The sequence below is a fragment of the Sminthopsis crassicaudata genome, chromosome 3 (genome assembly GCF_048593235.1).
Source record: "Sminthopsis crassicaudata isolate SCR6 chromosome 3, ASM4859323v1, whole genome shotgun sequence".
NCBI classification, from domain to species: Eukaryota; Metazoa; Chordata; class Mammalia; order Dasyuromorphia; family Dasyuridae; genus Sminthopsis; species Sminthopsis crassicaudata.
The window spans coordinates 577,032,794-577,056,472 of record NC_133619.1 but is presented as its reverse complement, the minus strand read 5'-3'; the positions used below and the strand labels follow the sequence as shown (position 1 = coordinate 577,056,472).

The following is a 23,679-nucleotide window of genomic DNA, read 5'->3' as shown; positions in this document are numbered from 1 at the left end:
AGTAGTTCTGTGGGTAACTATTCCCAATAATAGTTCACAAGTTCTCACCAATATTCTTTCTATTAACAATAATCTAATAGATTCAATTAGCTCTTAGTGTAACCCCCATCCCAAAGCAGGACTCTCTTCCTTATTGGTGGAGTTGAATGCCCTGTCTAGTGTGAGGGGTAAAGTGGGGTTGGAGAGATAAGAGAATTACAGCCTTCACCTGTCCTCCCTGGGGATTCCTTTGATCAGCACAGTTTGGAAAGCTTTCTTGATCTACATCCTGTCCCTTCTCTATCAATGAAATTGGTCCTCAGGTATAAGTATTTTATAAACCTTTGACTCTATATAAAGGCAAAGTCAGGCTGTTAAAGTTAACTCTCTAAGATGCACTATCAAAAAATATCAAAGGGAAAAAGTCTGTTTCAGTACTAAAAAGGTCTTTCTAAGGATTCATTTTCATGGAACTTTAGACTTGAAGGGGAACCATTAATGAACAATCATCTCCTCTACAATTTCACAAATGATCATTCAGCCTTCACATAAAAACCTCAAAGGAAGTAAAACTCAAAAGTTCTTTAGGATAGTTTAAATGTTAATAAATAATTGTACCTAGTTCTTCTAAGCAAAGAAGAAACAGAAATTTAAACTCATCTTCCATGGAAAAACAATTCAAATACTTAAAGATAGCTACTATACCTCTTCTACATCACTTTCCCCAATCTTTTCTTTTCTAGGCTAACTAGAACTATTTTTTTCATTTTCTAAATGAGCCAAAGCAAATCACTGATATGAATAATTGAAAATAAAATGACTATTCATCAAATATTTGCTCACTCACTTTAATTTATTCTACCAGATGTTGCAAAAAATTACATTGCTAATCTATCAATTCCTAAAGCAAGGAATCTCAGAATTATGATGTTCTTATAGAAATTGTACTCAAAGTACACTAATTTATCCATACTCTCCTCCTTATTTGTCCTCATAATTGAAAATTAGGCAAAATTTTGGTTATGCACTCTGGACAGGGAATGGCATGTAAAAATTGGTACAGATTCAGTAATTAAGTGTCATTACCTCTTTTCCCTAACAAAATTAGCAATTGAGGCCTTTATTTCAAGAGGTTATTTTTTTAAACTAAAAATTCAGGGAAAACTGGTGACCAAGGAATAGCAAAAGACTTTCTATAATTTAATTTCATTTCAATTTAGCAAATAGTAATTGAATTGAATTATAATCAAAATTTAAATTATGTGGCACAGAACATGGAACCATGGAAATGTAGGAGAGTAAAATCACTTTGTAAGTGAAGTATTTCTAAATAATCAGGCAATCTACAGACAGATTCTGGCAACTGATAAATGTAGGAAGCAAAAGAAAACAGCAGGCTAGACAGTATAAATGTATTTATACTAATGCTAGAAAACTAAAAGTGCAAAAATAAAATAAAGCACTTAGAATACTTTGGATAGATTATTAATTTGTAAAAGGATCTATATCCTCTCAGAAGAAATATAAAATATAGATTATTGAATCAGATCAACTATTGGTATATTTTAATGGACAATTTTTCTATTAGATTTTTGTTAATCCCTTTTGACCTTTTCTCTCATTATCTATTGAGAGAAAATACATATCTTTTCTTCTTGCATTGATAATGGGCCTCCAGGATTAAAAAGAAAAATGCAAAAAAAGTAGTTTTATTGGTCCTAATTATTAAAAAGAACCCTTGTACATTTTTAGTAGTCTTCTTTTGAGATAGAGAAGCAATTGAGATAATACACCACCAAATACATGCATTGCTAAAATACAATTAATTGGAAATGAAAAGTGAATGAATGAATGAATGTTTATTAAGTTGATTCTACATTCTGAGAGCTGTTCTAATTCTGGGAATATACGTGCAAAAGAGAGGTACTGTTATTTCCAGGTAAATAATTTACATCCTAGTAGAGAAAATAGAATATAAAGGGCAATGGTGGCCAGGGATGAGTGATGTCAAAAAGATGGTGAGATGATACAGAATGGACTTCTCAGCCACATGCCCAATACGATGAAAGACTAGATAGTTTCTACAATTGTCATAATCTCTCAAATTTCTCCAAAATAGGATTTACCAGAAATATAAATAATTTCAGCTTTCTACATATTCCCAAACATCAAGAACCCAAATGTTAACATTTGATGAATTCATAACAGAGAATGCTGATTCTCAAGTCCTAATTGTTCACTGTTCCACCAGTCATGATGTTCTAGTATGGGAGAGGCACAAGCTGACACATGACTCTCCAAAAGAACTTATCTTACTGCACAGTCCCATCTTTCCCCTATTCTGTCCCATAGTGCATCTATGATAGAGGAACATAATTTAATTCAGGCTGTGATAATAATAAGGAACAGAAGCTCAGCAACAGAGTTCAACCAGAAAACTGAGAAATAGAACTGAGATAGGACTTTTGTTTTGGGAAAATAAGATAGGTTTGGAAAAAAATGTGGCATTTCACTAAGCCTGAAATTATCTAAAATCCATCTGAAGCCAATTCTGAACTGCTATATATAATGTAATCTTGAATATCATAAAAAGAATCTAACTAAAACTAAAAACAAGTATCACATGCCATGGAGATACAATAGAAACTTTTCCAATGAATATAAAAGGAAAGTAAGGATACCCATTCTCTCCACTATAATTTGACATAGTTCTGGAAATTCTAGCAGTAATAATAATACAAAAGAAAAAAATAATGTGATTTTTTTAAAAGTGAAAAAAATGAGAAGAGGAGTTAAAACTATTACTATTTGTGTTAGGACTGGTTTACTTGGGAAGTTCTTAGCAATCAGCAAAGATACTAGACAAAGACAATAAACAAAGTCAACAATTTTATCAAAATTTCAAGCCACAAAATAAATCCTCAAAAATCAGTCACATTTCTATATAACAATAGAAAAATTAAAAGTCAATAATAGAAAGTGAAATGCAATTCTAAACAGCTACAAAAATGTATAAAGCGTCTGTAAGTCAACCTACTAACATACATATAAGACAAACAGAATGAAAAATAAAGTGCTCCTTCAAGAGATAAAGAAGAACTTAATGTAGCTTGAGGAATTTTCAGTGCTCACGAATGGAATATAGCAATAAAATAAAAAATAACAATATTCCAAGTGATATGCCATAGGACATGCATTTCAGAAGTCACGGAATTACACCTTTGTAATTCCAGGCTCAGGGAAGACAAGTCAAACTCAACCTAGCCAGTTTCAAAAAGAATGAAAACCTTTTTTCTGAGCAGGACAAAAATTCAGCTATATTCTACTATTTACATTAGATGTTAAGATGTGACTCTCCAGACGAGGAGGAGAAAGAACTTTCTTCTACTTCTGTCACTTCCTGTCTTTATAGTATGTCTTGTAATTGAATTCAATGAATCACTACTTTCCATAGTGAGCTAGAGGACTATTAGAAACAAGCTTTTGCTGGATCTCTTGGTATAATAAACCAAGGTTGGAATGGAATTTAGGGGATATCTGTAGAGGCTGAAATTCTGAAAAGGTGTACTTGAATCTGAGACAGCAGACCACTTAAGGCTAATTACTTATTTGATGTGAGGTAATGGTTCTATATAAATATATTTAGATGAGATGGTGATGTGATGGCTCTCCTCACCATTGGTACTTCCTGAACTTGTGGTGGTGAGGTAATTATAGGCAAGTATTGGAGGGTTGAGGGAGAAAGGTCAGAGTTGTTCTGCTGCAGAAGGAAGAGGAGAGAGGCTTCAGGCTTTGGACTCCAGAGCCAGGATTCATCTTTGGCAAGCAGCATGGCAGCTTGCCTGCCTCCTTCACTTTTCCCCCTAAAGACAAAGGACTTTGATTGATCCTGACTCTGACTTATCCTGATATCCTCCAGAGAATTACCCCAGACATAGATATCATTTCACACATAAAATGTTTAGAAGCAATTGAGACTGTTTTACTCCACTGCTGAATACTATTTTCCCACATGGGGTTAATACTCTATGGAATGGGAAAGAAGGAGATAGGGATGGGACTTGTAGTTTGAAATTGTGATTTCATTGGTGTGTGAACTTCCCCAGGATGAGAAAACTCTCTCTTCTAATATAAATTGGCACATTCTCTGTTACATCTCTCAAACATATCCCCTATTCTTCATTCACAGAGCTCTTACCTGTCAAAGATCCACATTCCCTATTACCAAGAACTATAAAAGATAGGTAGGTAGCACAATGGGTAGAGTGCAGGGCCTAGAGTCAGGAAAACTTTCCTTCCTGAGTTCACATTTAAAATACTTATCAGCTGTGTGACCCTGGGCAAGTCACTTAACCCTATTTGCCTCAGTTTTCTCATCTGTAAAAATGAGCTGGAGAAAAAAATGACAAACCATTCCAGTATCATTACCAAGAAAATCCCAAATAGGGTCTTGAAGAATCCATGACCAAAAAGACTAAACAACAACAGACTACTGTAAAAATCGGTGTCACTTAATCTAATCCAAACTCCACTTTCATGTGAAAATAATTTCCCTGATATATGTCTTGCTTTTTCATAACATATTCAATTAACTTCAGTAGTTCCCAGTATTTCCCAGATTTAAATGTGAAATGTTTTCTTTGGCTTTAAAAATATAATTATAAAAATTAATAATAAAAATGCAATTCTATCTTTCCAATCTTTATAGGATTACTTCCCTCTATTGAGATTACCTTTTATCCCCATTGTATATACTTTGTATGTTTTTTTTTTTTTTTTTTTAATGCTATCTCTCCCATTGGAATAATGTTCCTTAAAGGCACAAATATCTTGATAACACTAAGGACCAAATAGTTTGAGAAACATGGTTGTAATGATTAGGGAAAAAAGAAAGGAAATGATTTATTTATTTATTTTATTTTTTGTTGAGGCAATTGGGGTTAAGTGACTTCCCCAGGTCACTCAATTAGGAAGTGTGAAGTGTCTGAGGTCAAATTTGAACTCAGGTCCTCCTGACTTCAGTACTGGTGCTTTAGCTACTGCACCACCTAGCTGTCCCACAAAAAATATCCTTTATCTCATGTTAGTATCAGGAGGCAAATTTATAAAAATCTCTTCCCAGGTTGGAAGATAAAGATGAACCCAAAGCTATGGGAGAGAGGCCAAAGTGAAATCTCCTGGTGAGAAAAAAAGCTTAAATTTATTCATATAAAATACTTGAATGAATTGTATAAAACGTGACAGAAATGTGAATTGTTAGTATTTTACACTTTCTATCAAATTAATTACTTAATTTCCTACCTTGGAAGAATAAATAAATTATGTAATGTTTTACAAGTTTCTTTAATAGAACTGAATATTTATATATGTATATATAGGGTAAATTGTTTCACAGTGTTCTCATGAATTTTGAGGAGATCTTGGAGTTTGTATGAAAAATCTGCCCAGAACAATTAGAAGAAAAAGTTGATGGAGAAAAAAATAAAGTTCTTATTCTCTTAACAAAATTGAATTCAGATCATATATTTTTACTTATTTTCAAAGAAGTGCAATGATATGTCACATTCTCTCTAAAACTTTTGCATACTTTCTCATTCTTTTTCCCTTTGGTCTTCCAACCTTATTCCCTGCATTTTAAAATATTATAGAATATAATTTATATCTTATGGATTATGTCCTCTTACTGTGAATAAAAACATAATTGGGAAATTAATAGAAATAGGAGTGGGAATGAATGCTTTGTGTTAATACTGTTTTTTTTTTTTTTAACCTTTGTCTGTTTTTGCAGTCAAGGCCTAGCTAGCAAAATTCATAACAGCAGAGACTCTGTTTTTATACTCATACTTCCTCTTCCCCAGGATTTTATACATAGAAACCACTCAAGAAGCATTTAAAAGTGATATGATGATGAAAGAAGAATGGAATATAATTATCCCGCATTGTCATATCTCCACCTCATTCTCTAGCCTTGCTTTTTTTTTTTTTTTCCATTCCCAACTGTTTAATAGGTCTTCCCTATCTGATTATGTATAGTGGAGCTATTAAGGATTAAAGAAAAGAACTGTTAGGCAGACTTAATAAAGACCCAACTTTAAAATGAAAGAAAAGACACAGTGAGATTCTCTTTGACTTTTAACTGAGAGAAGGGGCAAAAGAGGGGAATAATTAACTAGGTAAAAGCAAGAAAGAAGAAATAAGCAAAGCTCTAAAAGAAGAAAAAAGAATAATAATTTGGAGAGAACAGGAGTTGAGGATTAATTTAAGACAGGTAGAGGTTGGGATAGGATCTCAAAATCTTCATCTTAAAATAAATTAAGCTAAAATACCTGAAAAGACACAATTATATTTATAGAGGAAGATGGAAAAATTCCAATTTGGAGAAAAAACATACACTAATAGAGAAAATATAAGCCTTACTCTCATAATATATGTTCTATATTTATATATAGTTATAGATTTATACTTATATACATAGAGAGAGAGAAAGAGGGGGAGAGAGAGAAATGCACACACAATGAGAGGGAAAAGAGAAAGGAAGAGAGAGATATATGTTGAGAGACAGAGAGAGAAAAAAAATGAAAAAATAAGAGAGAGAAAAAAAGAGGAGGGGGGAGAAAAGAAGGGAGGAAGAAAAAGAGGAGGGAAGGAGAGAGGGATAATGGAGCTAGATATCTTGAGAATTCAGTGATCATTGCTGACATGTATTATACCTCTTCCTTTAATAGTGTTCAGTTATTTTTCAGTCATATCTGACTCTTTGAAGTTCATTTGAAGTTTTCTTGGCAAAGATACTATAGTAATTTGCCATTTCTTTCTCTAGCTCATTTTACAGATGAGGAAAATGAGACAAACAAGGTTAAGTGACTTGACCAAGGTCACAGTTAGTGTCTAAAGTTATATTTGAATTCAGAAGATGAGTCTTCCTCACTCTAGGTCCATCACTCTATCCACTTTGCCATCTAGTTTCCTTAGCAAAAGGAACTACATTAATGATCACCAAGAAATATGTAAAAGACAATCAGAGTTGAGGCTCTTTTTATTCCTAACAGCCCTTTCATACCTTAGTATCCCTATTTATCAAATAGCTACAATAATCTTCTTTTGGAAGTAAGTCATTTTCATGTTTCTCCCCCCTCCCCCAAGGAAAAGAACTAAATCAATACTAAGAGGAGATGGTTTGTATTTCCTATCTGGGTTGCTAAGTTCCCAGGAGCTAATAGCTTTCGATTCTGACAGGTTTCAAACAAATTCAATACATTTGATTTTCATAACAAAAGCTTTATGCTGAGAAATAATAGTGAGCAAAAATTGACATGGAGGGATTGCTCCTCTATAATTTGCTGGTTTTAGTAAAGAAGCAAAGAGGCAAAGATACAAAGGTTATAATAGTTATAATAGTCCATTCTTTTATTATTCAAAAGACCAAGTCACACTAAGCTATATTATTAGCATATTCATTTACTTTAAAATGTACCCTCTCAAGAGAGAATTGTTTGCACTTTTAATGATGGCTATTTTTCCAGTGAGTTGTACCCCCTACAATCTTACCTGTGTTGTAGCTGCCTTTAAATACTCTCATTTTCTGCTGTATGGAGTTCATCACATTGGCAACTTCAAAGGACTTACTGACAGAAAATTTCATATTGACTGCCACTCCTTATAAAGTACTACCCTTCTTCCTGTGAAGGTCCTAGAAAGGTCACCTTAATAGCTGGTTTGTGTTTGAAACTGAATGAGAGGAAGTTGTATAATTTTTCTACCCAATTTCTCAGTTAAAATGATATAACATACTGGAAGTGAATAGAACATGATTTAAACTCCTATTGAGATGTCACTGAAAATGAAACAAGTTGGAAGAATGTTTTTTCTCACTTTCACCCCACAGAGTTGTTTTAGAAAGAAAAAACTAAGAGGGAAATCAGTTTCATTGCTTTTTGGTCATGCTTTAGAATAGTTTTCATAGTAGCTAAGTGACTCACATTTATTATTAAAGATTTCATAATTTCAGAGAGATAGTCTTCAGGAAAGAAGGGATATGAAATCAGATAAGGCTGAACTAGTTCTTAATGAGCTGAAGAATGAGTTATTTATACCAAATTACATTAAATCTGGTATACAGATCAGGGTCTAGAGCATGTAAAGGTACTTAAAATGATTTTTTATTAGATCATTATTAGATTAAATTTAATTTTCAGCTTTCAACCAAAAAGTTTATCAAATTTAATTGGATTAAATCACATAATATGCATCTTCTATGTTCAAGGCACTCTTAGGTGCTACCATAGAGGAAACAAAGGTAACTCAAATATGGTCCTAATTGTCAAGTAGCTTAGAATTCAATGAGTGAGATAACATATGTATATAAGTAGATGTAATTAAAGGCAAAATGTTATAAATGAAATAATATAGAAGATAGAAAGGGAGAAAATCATTCACTGACTTCTAGTTGGGAGTGAGGGTGGTCAGTCTTGGCTTACTGGAGAGGTGGCATTTGATTTTGAAGGATGGGTAGAATAAATATATTGTCCACTGTGTGTTGTTATATTTCTTTTTTCCCCTCTGTCCTCAATTAACTCATAAAGTAATTGGCTATGCCAGTTAAGAAAAACAAAACATTCAAAGAGTAATAAATGGCTGCATACAAACACATGCTAATTGGTATGACTTGATAAGCCTTAAATATAAATAGAGAAAAAAGAGATCATTGGGTGTGAAAGCAGTTAGAAAATGCTTGATAGAGAAATGAGGAGCATATGGTGGGACAGGGAGAAGTTGAGTTTGGAGTTAATAGATGGGTATTATTTATACATGTGTGAGAAGATAGAAGGAAAATATTCAATCCAGGCTGGGAAGCAGCATGAATAAAGGTGAAAGGCAAAAATGTTCTAGTTAGTGTCAGGAAGACAAAAAAGATCTTGATTAAATTTAAAGTTGAACAAAGGATGTGGTAGAAAATAATTTTAGATAGTAATATGACAGGCTTTAACTTTAGTGTGTTTATGTGTGTGTACCAATAGACATATATATGTGTACACAGACCTACACACACACACACACACACACATACACAATGATTGCTAGATTAAGGTACTTTAAAAATCATTTAACCCAATGCTCTCATTTTATATATGAGAATCCTGATATTTGGAAAAGTTAGATGACTTAATGAATCCTCCATAGTGAGTAACTTGATGATCTCTGTTTTGAGAACATTATTTTGGTAACTATGGGCAGATTATCTTACATTATAGAGTCCTATACTGCAGTCACAGTGGGAATAAAGAAAAAGGGAAAAATGAAAGAGATATTTCAAAAGTTTGAATTTATTTATATAACAGAAATGGAGAATAAAAGAGAGATAAGAATTAGGAATTTACCACTTTTTTAATCTTAAATTTTAAGTGTTAAGGATATTTTGTAGGTTGGAATTAAGCCTTCTTAATAAGTGAACTCTCCTAACTATAAAAACTAAGTGTCCTCCTAAGATAGGTTAAGTCACCTGGTCAATCAATTTTACTTTACTTAACTCAATACAGAGTACCCTACTATATAGACACTCTATAAGTAGCACATACCCTATATAAATACACTAAGAAACAACTACTTCCTCTTGTGAGGACTTTTGGGATCAGCTGCAATAAAAACTGGATATGACCTCAAAAGACAAAAATCAAATTGATCACATAGAAATAATTGAAAATCAGTTACCTACTAGTTGGTTCCAAAAAAGTCTAAGAAGCCATCCTCAATATTCCTAGTATGAAAAGACTCAATAGAAAATTTCATGGAAATATAATATTAATTTCCTACTGGGATAGAAGCAGTTCCAGGTAAGAATGTAAATCTGTATTATTTCATACCTCACAGATTGGTTAAAATGACAGAAAAAAGATAACGATAAATTCTGGAGGATATGTGGGAAAGGTGGAATTGTAAAATGGAATGGTGAAATGATCCAACTATTCTGGAGAGCAATTTGGAACTATGTTCATAAAGCTATAAAACTGTGCATACCTTTTGACCCAAAAGTAATACTATTTAGTCTGTATTCTCAAGGCTTCATAATAAAAAAAATGCTCTGCATATACAGAACAAGAACTGATGAACTTTGAATGCAGATTGAAAATTACTTTTTAACCTTCTTTATTTTTTTTGCAACATGTCTTATATGGAAATATATCTTGCATGATTTCATACTTATAATTGAAATCAAATTGCTTCCCTTCTAAAGAGGGATAGGAGAGAAAGGAATAAAATTTGAAATTTAAAGTTTAAAAAAAAGCTAAAATTGCTTTTACATAGAATTTGGAAATGTTTAATGAAATTAAAATAATTTTTAAAAGAAAACTAAGGAATGTAAATCTCTTATAATCCTACTAATTGCACAGTGCCATTAGATCCAACCAAAAAACCCAATATGATTCATTCATATAATAAACATTAATTATGTTCCCCTATATGAAAGGTACTAAACAAACAATAAAAGTTTGAGGGACTATAAAAATATGAAATACAAATTTATTCACTTACAATGAAAGAATAAGGAACCCTTATTTAGTCAATAAATTTGTGATACTATTACTATTACTATGCTTCCTTGTAATTTAAATAATATTATTTAGTTACCATGCAAAATTAAAAACATTTCTTGATATAATTACAATTAAAAAGAAGGGTTTACTACACATTGAAAAGAGATTGCAGGTCAGTCTCAAATAAACTTTTATCTTAATAAAGTTGACATAGGAAGCTAAATGGAGGGATATTTATAATGTCTTAAATTCAAAACTAACGAAAATCATTATAAAGAAGTAGCACTATCTATTAATGCAATACAGAGATAACCTAATATATTATTTGCTAAATTCAGTAACAGATTTTAGAATAGCACATTTTTCTCTTTTGAAGAAAAGGAATATCAGAGAAGAGATGTGGAATTGTATGTGATTTTGTAAAAGTATTTTTACTTTAGTTATATTAATATAATTTCTTTTTCTAGTAAAGAGATCCTATTATGATATTGTTTCATTGTGGAATTATTCCACTTCTTTGGAAGCTTCTTAGACAATATTTACTTCCTGATTTGTCATTTACTGAATTCAGTATTTACATATTGGTATTAGCAGGTCCCATAAAATTTAACTACAAAAGTAACTTCTTAAAGCTTTTTGGAACTTCACAGAGTAGACTTGTATACTACTCTTAGTTATAATGACATCAAGTAGAATCACCTGAAATGAATCTGAAACACTACATACTTGGCTTGAAAAAATTTTCTTTTGGTAGGGAGGAATTATCAATGTCCTTTTGGAATAAACGAGTTATCAACAAAGACACTGAGATGATAGAACTTGGCATCCTGAAACATAATATTTCCTAAGCAATATGATTACAAAATAGTCACCAAAAAGCATGTCTGACTCACTATCTAGGGTAATTAGAGAAGGGTTTTTAATAATATATGGGATCCATGGATGCCCAAGGGACCCGTGGATACATTTAAATGGGTAGATAATTTTAAAAAATATAATTTAATCACTATATTTGGATAGAATCAGTTTCCTTTACAACCATTTATATTTTAGTTCATGCATTTCAAAGAATTATTTAAAAAAAAAAGATCTGCCTATAGGCTTCACCAAACTGTCAGAGGGGTCCATAAAAAACAAAAATAGCAGAAATTTCACTTAGAAATTATAAATATATGACAAATATACCAAAATCTGTGAAATATGTGAATAATTGTTTCATGATTACAAAAGTCAACTAAAAATAATTGATACTTTTTTCCTCCATCTACCTTCATTTAAATGGAAACTAAGAATGTACAAATAGAAAAGGAATGCTTGGCCAACAGGCTAGACATGAAAGAAATTTACCAGATACGTATATGGTCTGGAATCTTTCAGATTCCTGACAGATCTAAACCTTTAGTGTCTTTGATTAATTATAGGGATTCAGACCAACTGTCTCCAAGGTGCCAGCACTTATTTCTGAGAACAGAATCTAGCTCAGTAACTGAATGTCTTCTAAGGCAAGCTCTCATAGTAGCAAATATCTTTCCCAGATGCCCAATTACTCTAGCCAACACAAATGATGTTGCCCTGATTGAAAGAAATAGACTAAAATTATTGTAATCCATAGGTGAGTATTCTTTTAAAAATGGAAATAATGTATAATATTAGTAGTAAGTGTTAAAATTAAATTTAATACTCCTCTCTGTAATATTGGTCATTGCTCTGAAGTATCCCATTTATTAGTTGACAGTTAATGACATCCTGATAAATATGATATAAGCAGAAAAAATTCAAAACTTTTGTCACCACTACTAGGAAAAATAATTTTCACTTTTGCTTTGGTAATAGGAAATATATTCAAGATAGTGAGTGCTACATAAGTGTATGGATGAGATATAATACTTTGATTTACTTATTTTTCCAAGGCAACTAGGGTCAAGTGTCTTACCCAGAGTCACACAGCTAATAAGTGACTGTGTCTGAGGCTAGATTTGAAATCAGTCCCTCCTGATGGCCAAAACCAGTGCTCTTATCTATTGACTCATCTAACTGCCCCAAGATATGGTCCTACTGACATGGCTCATCTTGAATGGGGAAGAGGAATCTGTGGCAAAAGTGCCCTAAATAATTCCTAATTTATTCAAACTTGCTTCAAGATGTGATTATATGTGATGTAATTCTAACACAAGAGCAAAGCAAAATAAGCATGGTCTAGACTTAAAGCTTCTTAACCTGGAATTCATGATTTCTTTCTTTCTTTCTTTCTTTCTTTCTTTCTTTCTTTCTTTCTTTCTTTCTTTCTTTCTTTCTTTCTTTCTTTCTTTCTTTCTTTCTTTCTTTCTTTCTTTCTTTCTTTCTTTCTTTCTTTCTTCTTTCTTTCTTTCTTCCTTTCTTTCTTCCTTTCTTCCTTCCTTCCTTCCTTCCTTCCTTCCTTCCTTCCTTCCTTCCTTCCTTCCTTCCTTCCTTCCTTCCTTCCTTCCTTCCTTCCTTCCTTCCTTCCTTCCTTCCTTCCTTCCTTCCTTCCTTTCTCTCTCTCTTTCTTTCTTTCTCTCTTTCATTTTTTCTTCTTTTTTCTTTACAAGGCAATTGGAGTTAAATGACTTGCCCAGGGTCACTCACTCCTGACTCTCAGGAACTTTTAAAAAGATATTTAATTACAAGAAATTATGAATAACTTTGTAAAGAACAATTTGCCAGATCAGTCAGAATTTTGTCAGAAGTCAGATTATGAGGAATTAAGAAGAGAGTGAGAGGATAGAGAAGAAAGTGAAGCTAATTGTAGTGACATTTCAAGAAATGTATCCATTAAAAGCAGAAGAGAGATAGGACTATGGTTAGTGGGATGGAAGGATCAATTGAAAATATTTTTCATGATAGTGGAGCATTGTAAGCAGCAGAAAAAAAAAAGCTGGTAGAGAGGGAAATATTTAAAAAGAAGTATATCTACAGACAGTTACTAGAATTTTGTTTAGGTAGTAGACATAAATATCATTAATCTCAAAGAAGTTAATAAGTGATAGGTGAAAACCTGGAAGTAGCAATGGGAATATATGATTGCAAGCTTCTCCTTGACACAAAGATCTATGTTTCATTCAACATTAAATATTTTCAAGGCAACTAGATGATTCAGTAGATAGAGTACTGGGACAAAAGTCAGAAAGACCTGAAATGAAATCTAGCTTCCAGACACTTACCAGCTGTATTACCCTGGGCAAATCACTTATCTCTGCTTTTGTTTTCTGACCTGTAAAATGAGCTGGAGAAGAAATTACAAACAATTCTCCCTCCCCCAAAAAATCAAAACCCAAATGTTGTCATAAAGAATAAAGCACAATTGAAAATTATTAAAGACATGTTAAATAATGGTAATAAAAAAATGAAAAATGAAAAGTAACCTTTGAACTTTAGAGTATTCATTTTATTGGAAGCTACATTTTTTTTCTTTTAAATGCCCATATTCTTATGGAAATAATCTAAAACTCTGAATTATGGAATACCTCAATCTTGTAAGAATGAAAATTTTGGTAACCTGTATTTATTCTGTTTTTTGCCCAGAACCTGTGGGTAATAAAAAATAAGTTGTAACATATTATCAATGGAAAATTGTTCAGGGTAAATGGTTTAGTTTTTCATCATAGATGAATGACTAATAAAAAGTTAGGCAAACCATGAAGCAAAAGCAAAAGTAACTGGTAGACAAACTATATTCTGCAGTTGTACCGTAGAATGTCAAGAGATTTTCAAAGAGGAATGATTCCAGGATACTGAATAGATCATCTGTATGAAATATGCAGGAAAATATGCTTGTGATTTACAAAGGATATGAAGTATGGGTCGTTTGAGATCTACAAAAATGGAATGTTTTTTATTATAGCTTTTTATTTACAAGATATATGCATGGGTATTGACAGCTGCAAAACCTTTTGTTCCAATTTTTTCCCTCCTTCCCCCTACTCCCTCCCACAGATGGCAGATAGATCAATTCTACATGTATGTTTTTGTACATGCTGAGATCACAAATCCTTCAAAATATATGTATCCAAGCATTTTCTTACCTAACAATTCATATTTCATTCATTATAGTCCTTAAGATAATTAGGTTCTTCAATACCTGCAGAATTTTACTTGTAAGAATCACAATTAAAGGTAGTCATTTTGCACATACCTGTTTTTCTCCACTAGGTTTCTTGTGGTTTAATAGCAGCTCCACAGCCCCCACAACTTCCTTTCTTATGGCATGTAGCAGAGCATCTCCAACATATACATTAAAACTTAAGAGCAATTCAATAAGCTCCAGGTTCTCATTTTCAATTGCAATGAGGAGAGCAGTTCTTCCAAGGGGATCAATGCAATTAATATTAATTTTAAAATAAATTTCTGCCTCCTCCAGGGATTTCTTGACACTGGCATAATCCCCTTTCTCTACAGCATTCAAATAGGCTTTCTCTGATGGTGAGAGTTCAGATTCTGCCCTTACAATCCGAAGAGGGATGCGATCTCTGTAGGGAGCATTGACATTCCTTTTGTAGTAAAACTGAGCCATGTTTTATGCCATGTTATTTCTCTGAATCTGAAATATCACATGAAAAACACAACACAAATCATAATATTAATAAGAAAGCTCTTCTAAACTGAGACATTTTATTTGACTCTTTTAAAGTTTTTTTCTTGCTAACAATAAATGTTTATTTTTAAAACAAATATTAAATACATTAATCTTTCACAGTCTGAAATTGCAAATTAGAATTGCAATTGTCACTTTAATTAATTTTCAGCTATTTTGAAATGTACATTTAAAAGCCATAATCCAAATAGCATGCAAAGTAGTTGATGTCTCACAAATTATTTTAAATTTAACATGAAAGTTACTTGTGTAGCATAATTAAACAGAAGATGAGTCTATATATTTCTGGAACTACTCATAAGAATGTCAAAGATGTGGAAACTTGCTGACAGAATTCCTCAAGAGTCAGTCTACATTTTGAATGTATACCTTCAGCTGAACCATATCGCAGCCCAGAATCAAGGAAAATTTCTGAATGACCAATTTGGCTATGAAATCAATCCAATTCAATATAAGCTTTATTAATCAACTACTGTAAACAGAGATAATATGAATTTCAGAGAAGCTAAATCTCATCTTCATCAGGTGCTTTTGAAATGCAGATTATGACTGTTTTAGAAAAATAATTTTCCAAGTTTATAAAAATCAAATTGAATGACACAATTTGCTTCAGTTCTGACTACATTTCCTAATAGCATCTAATTTTGATATTAATAATTTTCCTGAACTTTTTGTGTCATATTTTTCTTCTTCTCAAGCAAATTCATGAGAAGAAATGCTAAATTGAAATTCATGATGTTTTTAGTGAGCAAAACAAAGGATCTATGATTTAGTATGGCAGATTGAAGTAATCTTATTTCCCAAAGGAAAGGAGTGATAGCAAAGGACCAAATCCATAGAGAGTAAATTATGGCAAATTTCCCTTTCATTCTTGATGTAGCTTCCTAACTTTAAGACCATAATGAATCCATCAAAGTACAGAACCATTAAGAAATATGTGGATAGATTTTGATTCAGTGCATTACTTTTAAGATGGTAAGGTGAGAAGCCTTTAAAATATCCCCAAATGACATTATCTTAAGATAATGTAGCAGGGAAATATAGTTGTTAGAAATTACATGGAATTGTGATGATAACAAAGAAACAGCTTTTCTCCTCCCTACACCAGTACAGAGTTATATGCGAATTATTCATTACATGCCAGTGGCAGCTAGAATTTATGAAGAAGAAAAGAAAGGGAAAGGTCTACCAACATTTCTTTAGTATAACTGGGTATCCCAGTGATATTGAACCTCTCAAAGGGTTATATTTTCTCAAGCCTCTTTTAGCCTTTGTCTTTAAACTTCCCCTCCCTTTCCTGCGTGTTCAGTTTTCTTGGAAACTCAGTTGTTGTCCATCTTCTGGAACTTACCTTTACATTTTAAAGTCATGGATAAATTGACTCTGCTATTTGCTTTTGGGGGACCAGATGCTTTCTGTTATGATTTTGGATTGTTCATCTTTGTTAGTTCACAGATACAGTATTATTTTGTAAGTCCACTGAAGATTCCTACCCCATATGACTGTGATACAAGGTCTTTAACCCACAATCCTACACTTATAAGTCAGGAGGGGATATGTTTTATTCAAATACTTTCCAATATCCATTTAGTGTGTTAAAGCAAATTCAGTTCATCATTTTTTATGGCTTATTTTAACAATTCACGTTGTTACTTTTTTTTTTCTCTAGACATTTCCAAGAAGTAGGTAATGGAAGTATTAGCATTTGTAGGTTATATATATGGGAAGTAAAATACAGTATTTATATGACTTTTCCATATTCACAGAGATGCTGAATAAACTAAAAATAATCATTCTTTACACTAGGACATTGCATCCTTGAATATATGACAATTTCAGTATTTAGTGTATTAAAGATATGATATAATCACCATAACATGTAAAATACATTCACAGAATTATTCCATGCAGATTATTAACATATGATAATATTAGAAAATAATAAGGATGTTTTAATTTTCTTGCAGTAGCAACATTAAAGAAAATGTTACCAGTGTATAGCAAGGCACAATACTTTGAACTTTGGTATTATTTCCATTTCATTATTTGTTTAGGTTTTGAACTTTCCTTAGTTTAACATTGTAGTATGATGCTGAAGTAGGACTTTTCATAAAGAAATTCTTTAGTAATAATGTTAACTGATATTGAAATGACGTTCAGTGACATCAAAAAATAATTATTTCTTTCTTGTACTTTTATGTTATTTCTTCCTATAATTCTTATGTTTCCTGAATATTGTTCCTTTTAATCATTAAATTCAGGATGTCTTAACTAAACAAATCATTTTTTCATGGTCAATCATTGAAGTTAGTTGGCAGAGGGAACTTTAGATAAAATGAAAATGACTCCCTCCCTTTGGGCATTTTAAATTATTTACATGTACTTTGCTTCTTACTGAATTCAAAGGAACATATATTTGTTAGGTCATCCTGCTGAGGACTGGAAATATAAACGTAAAAGAATTAATTATATTCTCTGTTCTCAATGGATATAATTCTTCCTAGTGGAGAAAGGACGATAATTTAATGTTTATGAAAATATATATCATATCAGATAAGAAATGATAGAGCCAGTTTAAAAAAATAAAAGAAGGAAATCATCTTATACAAATTAGAGAAATGAGATAGGGATAAGCATTTAAATTTTTAGGGAAGAAGCGACATCTGGATTGGAGTATAAAGGAAAGGAATGACTTTTAATAGCTTATAGACAGAATTGAGAGGTTTGATAGTATAAGCCCTTCCTCCCTGTCCTGTCATGTCTTAGAACCACTAGTTGCCTTCCTGACCCACTCATCTCAAAGTCACTTTCTTCAAGGGGTCTTTCTTGATTCATAGTTATTAGTGCACCCTGACCAAATTTTTATCTTTACATTTATTTTGTATATATACACTATATTTACCTCTCTATGAACATGTTATATCCCTGCATTGAATTTCAGTTCTTTGAAGGCAGTTACTGTCTCACTTGTATACATACATATATACACATACACACACATATACACACATTACATATAATGTAGATTTGTATATCCAAATTAATCATCCCATATTAGATGGTTAATAAATTGTTTTAATTCTTCAAATGTAATTGGAAGTTCCAAGGTGATACAGATGCAAGTAGCATTGCACAATTAAAAAAAAAAAAAGAATCAGTATTTAGATGGCTCCCTTTCTGAATTTAGGGGTAGTTTTGTAGAACAATGAATGGAATACTGATATTGGTATCAGGAAAATTAGTCTCTCTGAATTCTAATCTGCCTTCTGACACATACTAGCTGTGTGATCCTGAGCAAGTCACTTAATCCTGTTTATCTCGATTGGTTCCTTATCTGTAAAATGAGCTGAAGAAGGAAATGATAAATAAATCCAAATAGCTTTGCCAAGAAAACCCCAAATAAGGTCATAAAGAGTTGCATAAAACTGAAACAACTGAATGACAACAACAAAAACTTCTTAGCTTGAATGTAGATGATTTAGTAGAAATAAAACAATTAATGAAATAAACAGAAAATAAGTAAAGGAGAAAAAGCCATTGCACAGTGACATAAACACACACACACACATACACACACACACACACACACACACACACACACAAATTCAAAGAATATCATGGCTGGAAAGGATGCCCAATCTAAATCACTATAATAAAACAATCTCTCCTCTCTCCTACAATCCTCCAACATGAAGTTATCCAACATTTACTCAAATACCTCTAGCAAAGACCTCAAGTGGAAGCCACTTCTAAATGTTTGATTTTGGTAATTTCACATCTTCATCATCTTGTCAAGTAGGCTTTTGAATGTATGACAAGATAGTCTACAGGACTTGGAATTATCCCAGTCAATGTTGGAGACAAGGGAATGGTATTGGGTTTAATCACTTCATCTTTCAATGTCTGTTTCCTTGAGTATAGTTAAGAAAACTCATTAATAGAGGTTAAGATTATTTGAAGCAGAAGGACAAGCATTTATTTGAATAAATGCTGAGAGATTTTGGATTTCCTAACACTAATTTTCTTTTTCTATACTCCTGGATTTGAGCAAAAGCATATTGTAAGAATTGAAAATTTAAAAACACATAATTACTTTATATAAGAATCCTTTGTTGTTTAAACTTTTTAAAGCTGAAATATTAGAATTATATGGAAAATAAATATTCACTAATAATGGATTATTATATTGCCTACTAAAAATTGTATTACCTACATCATTTACCTCTTCCTGGAATGTAGCAATCTTCAAAATGAAACTAGCAAAAGAGACAACATCAAATTTAAAGCTTTAAACCAGAAAAATACATAATATATAGGGAAGAGTTATGATAAGGATGATTGGATTCCAAAATTGAGTTTCAGTTATCAGCAAGTGCAGAAATGCTCCAGGATGGAGTGTTTGACAAAATAAACCATTCCATGCACTGAGTAGTTTGACCTGAAAAGTGGAAACAAAAGAATCATGCTCAGATTAATAGCCTTATATATTTTGTGAAGGGAAAAAGAGACAAGAAATTCAATTCCACTTATAGAAAATTTAGGACTTTCTATTCTCTCTTTATGAGATATTGACTACATAAGATATACTTTAAGAATTGTTATAATGAGGTATGTTTTAGGGGTATTAGTCTTTAAGTGGAAGAGGATCAAGTTTTTTAAATTCTACTTCTTATAAATTTAACATTGCTCTTATCTATAGATGATGAGATAGAAAAAGGGCTTGTAAATAAGCATACCAGAAACTGCAGTGTTATAATAATTAATGGTAAATATAATATAATAATAAATGAAACAAATAAAATATATCCTCCCTATTTGGATAAGATTATTTTAACTAAGGGAAATGGATGAAAATGGATGAATAGCTGACATGGATTGTTGGATTTGGAGTTAACAAGACCACAAATTAAATGCTGCTTAATACACTACAAGCTATTGACCCTAGACAAGACATTTAAGCTTTGTCTGGCTCAGCTTCCTCATCAGCAAAATGGGTTAATAATAGTACCTATCTTACATGTTTATTGTGATAGAAAAATGAGGGAATATATGTAAACCTTTGCAAATCTTAAAGAAAATAATTAGTTGTATTAGAATGCTACATATTTTAAATGGTCACTTGGATCTAAGGGTATCACTTAAAACAGTTGTGACTGACATAATATTACAAAGATTACAAGGAAAAATTGAGAATGCTCCCATCTGTTGCACTAATATAAATGGAATACTAAAATATTCAAAAGAGTAGCAGCATTTTGAGTAAGTCCTTTGTATCAGAGGTAAATTCAACTGTGTATCATGGACCTCTTCTGCAGACTAGTGAAAAGCCATTATTAAAATATTTGAAAAATTTAAAAAAAAGACAAATTCAAGGTCACAGATAAAGAACTACTCTATGGAGAGTTTGTAGAAGGGTCTAGGAGGAAAACTTATTGGAATGGTATAGCCAAGCTTCAAAACTCCCAGGTTAAAAACTCCCAGAAAATACTTTAAATAACAAGAAAAAATTAAATGCTGCAGAAATATGGTCATTATTTCATAAAAATTAGCAACTTGTTCTCTTGGAACATTATATTTCAAAGAATAAAAGAATCAGGGTTGATTTCAAGATTAATTTATACACAAAAAATTGAGTATATTATTGAATGAAAAAAAAAAATGGGATTTGACAAACTGAAAGAATTTCTGGTATTTTTAACAAAAAGACCAGAACTCAATGGAAATGGTTAACAGTCACATGAATACACATATGCATTACATATATATGTATTTATGTGTGTGTATATATATATATATGTGTATATATATACATATATATATATACTAAACATATGAAAAGATTATCAGTATTCTTAAAATTTGCATCATTACTAAGTTTGAAAGAAATTTTTGGCTAAGTTGTATTTCTTTAAAAAAATGGGAAAGAAAAAATTAAATGGGGAATGAAAAAAGGAGCTAATATGAAGAAAACAGGTGGAAATGGAAGGCTGTTAATGTTTTAAACTTATTCTCATCTGGGTTGAAGAGGAAATAATATATACATATGGAAAGGTGCAGAAACTTGAACATGTAGGGAGTTGAGAAAACTGTGAGACAAGGTGGAGGAGGGATTTTTAGAGGGGTGTTTGGGTTGGTATTGGGAGAGTGGGGAAAGAAGGTAGGATGGAATGGGAGAGAGTGGAGGAAATAAAGTATCAGAGATAAGGTAAAAAAAGCTGAGAAAGAAGATACTGAAAAAATTAGATAAAGGGAAATTCACAAATAGTAATTATAACTGATTATAAATGCATTGTGATGACAAAGAATAGGATATTGAAGGGACCCCAATCAATTGGAGAATTACTGAATAAGATTTGGTATATGGTTGTGATGGAATACTACTATGTCATTAAAAAAATGAGTGATACATGTTTTAGAAAGGCAAGGAAAGGCTTACATAAAGTGGTGAATAATAAAATGAACAGAACTAAGAGAACATAGTATTCAGTAACAATATTGTATTAAAATAACTTAGAATAACTAAATAATTTTGTCTAATATAAATATATAAATATGAAGGCAGAGGTTATCTGTATCCAGAGAAAGAATTGAAAATAGAAGCATATACAATATAATTTTACCTATATGTGCCTAATTCTATATAATGGTAGCCATCTCTAGGGCAGAATGGGGGTGAAAAGAAGAAAAAAAATGAAAAAATAATTTATTTGGCAACTTTGTTATATATTTAGAGGAATAGCACATTGTATGCAATCATTAATAAGATATGAGATAAAGGTGTTAAAGTATAAGTAGGAAAAAAAAAGGAATTATTGAAACTTCTACATGAAGTGCATAATTTACAAATGAAAAACTGATAACACAATAGAACCCTCAACTAACTGGCCCAAAGTTACATACCAAATAAATTATTGATCTGTACATTAAGCAGTTATTCCGTCATTCACAGATCCTACTTATGATTCATCCGAGATACCAGACAAAAGAAAATTGTATGACTTAATCAATCATCAAGTCACTTATCTATGCCAAACCAATCTTCTAGTACAATGGTTTTAATTTGGCTTCTGTGAATTTATGAACAAAAAAAAATCTGATAACTGTTTCAAGATAATTTGTTTCCCTTGTAATATTATGTATTTTATTATATTCATTCAAAAGAAAATGTTTTGAGAAGTAGTCCATAGAGTTTACCAAGCTAGCAAAGGAATCTAAGAAAAAAAACAAAAAACAAAAACAAAAAACTCTTATTTAGATTATTAAAAGATAATGTCTAAGTGCTTCAATTATTAATTTTTCCTTTGAGAATTTGGTACTACAGAAATATTTCTGCACTCAAAAGGTGCAAAAGAGAGAGGGAAACAGAAAATGACAAGACAGAAAAGTTGGTCAAGAATGGAAAAAGAGAGGGGGCACTTTAAGAGGGTTGCATTTATCCCCTTTCAGGAAAAGGAATACTATCTTTGTAAAATGCCATTATACCTCTTACTAGCAAACTTAATAGTAAATGTCTATATTAAACCAAAATAACCATATAAATGTGATCTCTTCAACTGGCAGAAAAAACAGATATTTAAATATAAGGCAGTGTGCTGCAGTAATGTAATTTGGTAGCCAAAAGACCTGAGTTCAAATCCTGCTTGATTTATTATCTATATGACTGTGCAAATCATTTCACCTGTCCATCTTTTCAGTTTCCTTATCTCTAAACACGACAATTAGACTCAATGGCCTCCAATGTTCCTCCCAACTCCAAATTTGACATCCTATGCTGGGTAACAAAAGAGTTAGGATTAAAGAAAATATAACAGTTTGATTTTATAAAGTTTTGTTTTTATTTTCAAAACATATGCATAGATAGCTTTCAACATTCACTTGCAAAATTTTGTATTTCATTTTTTTTCCTCCCTTGCCCTCCACCTCCTCCCCTAGACAAAAAGTAATTCAATAAATATTAAACATGTGCAATTCTTCTATACTTAGTTCCACAATTACCATGTTGCACAAGAAAAATCAGATCAAAAAGGAAAAAAATGAGGAAGAAACAAAATCCAAGCAAACAACAACAAAAAAAGGAAAATACTATCTTGTGATCCATACTCAGTCTTCACAGTTTTCTCTCTTGGTGCAGATGACTCTTTTCATTCACAAGGCCATTGAAACTGGCCTAAGAGTTTGATTTTTAAGAATTCTTTATGATAGTATAGCTCTTTGTTAGTTGGGCTATATTAACAAACACCTTTATTGTATGCTACTTCTAACTCTACAATTTATTACATTCCACTGCCTCAGACATTTGCCATTATTCCTATTTGGCTAATCCTTATTAAACCATAAAATGTTGAGTGCTGAAATAGCTTCATCTAAACTGATGTATGACACATTCTTGATATTATATAAAATTCTTATCAGCATGTCATCATAGAAAAAAGACATTTACTGCCCTTGAAAAGCATTGTTTCTTCTTAGAGGCTTTGTACAATCCTTTTTTTTTTTTTTTAAACATCAGTGTGTTCTGTTTGACCTCTAACTGATCCCCTGCATCACAGTTATGCTTTG

The 23,679-nt window shown here is 31.7% G+C and overlaps 1 protein-coding gene across 4 annotated transcripts in view; it reads right to left on the bottom strand.

Moving 5' to 3' along the window:
- TRPC4 (transient receptor potential cation channel subfamily C member 4) overlaps positions 1-23,679 on the bottom strand; it is a 251,004-nt gene that overhangs the window by 152,845 nt on the left and 74,480 nt on the right. For all 4 annotated transcript variants that reach the window (XM_074304858.1, XM_074304860.1, XM_074304859.1 and 1 more), the window contains one exon: positions 14,662-15,066. In XM_074304858.1, the coding sequence (XP_074160959.1) occupies positions 14,662-15,039 (378 nt within the window). In that variant the 5' untranslated portion in view covers positions 15,040-15,066. The remainder of the gene's footprint in view (positions 1-14,661; positions 15,067-23,679) is intronic.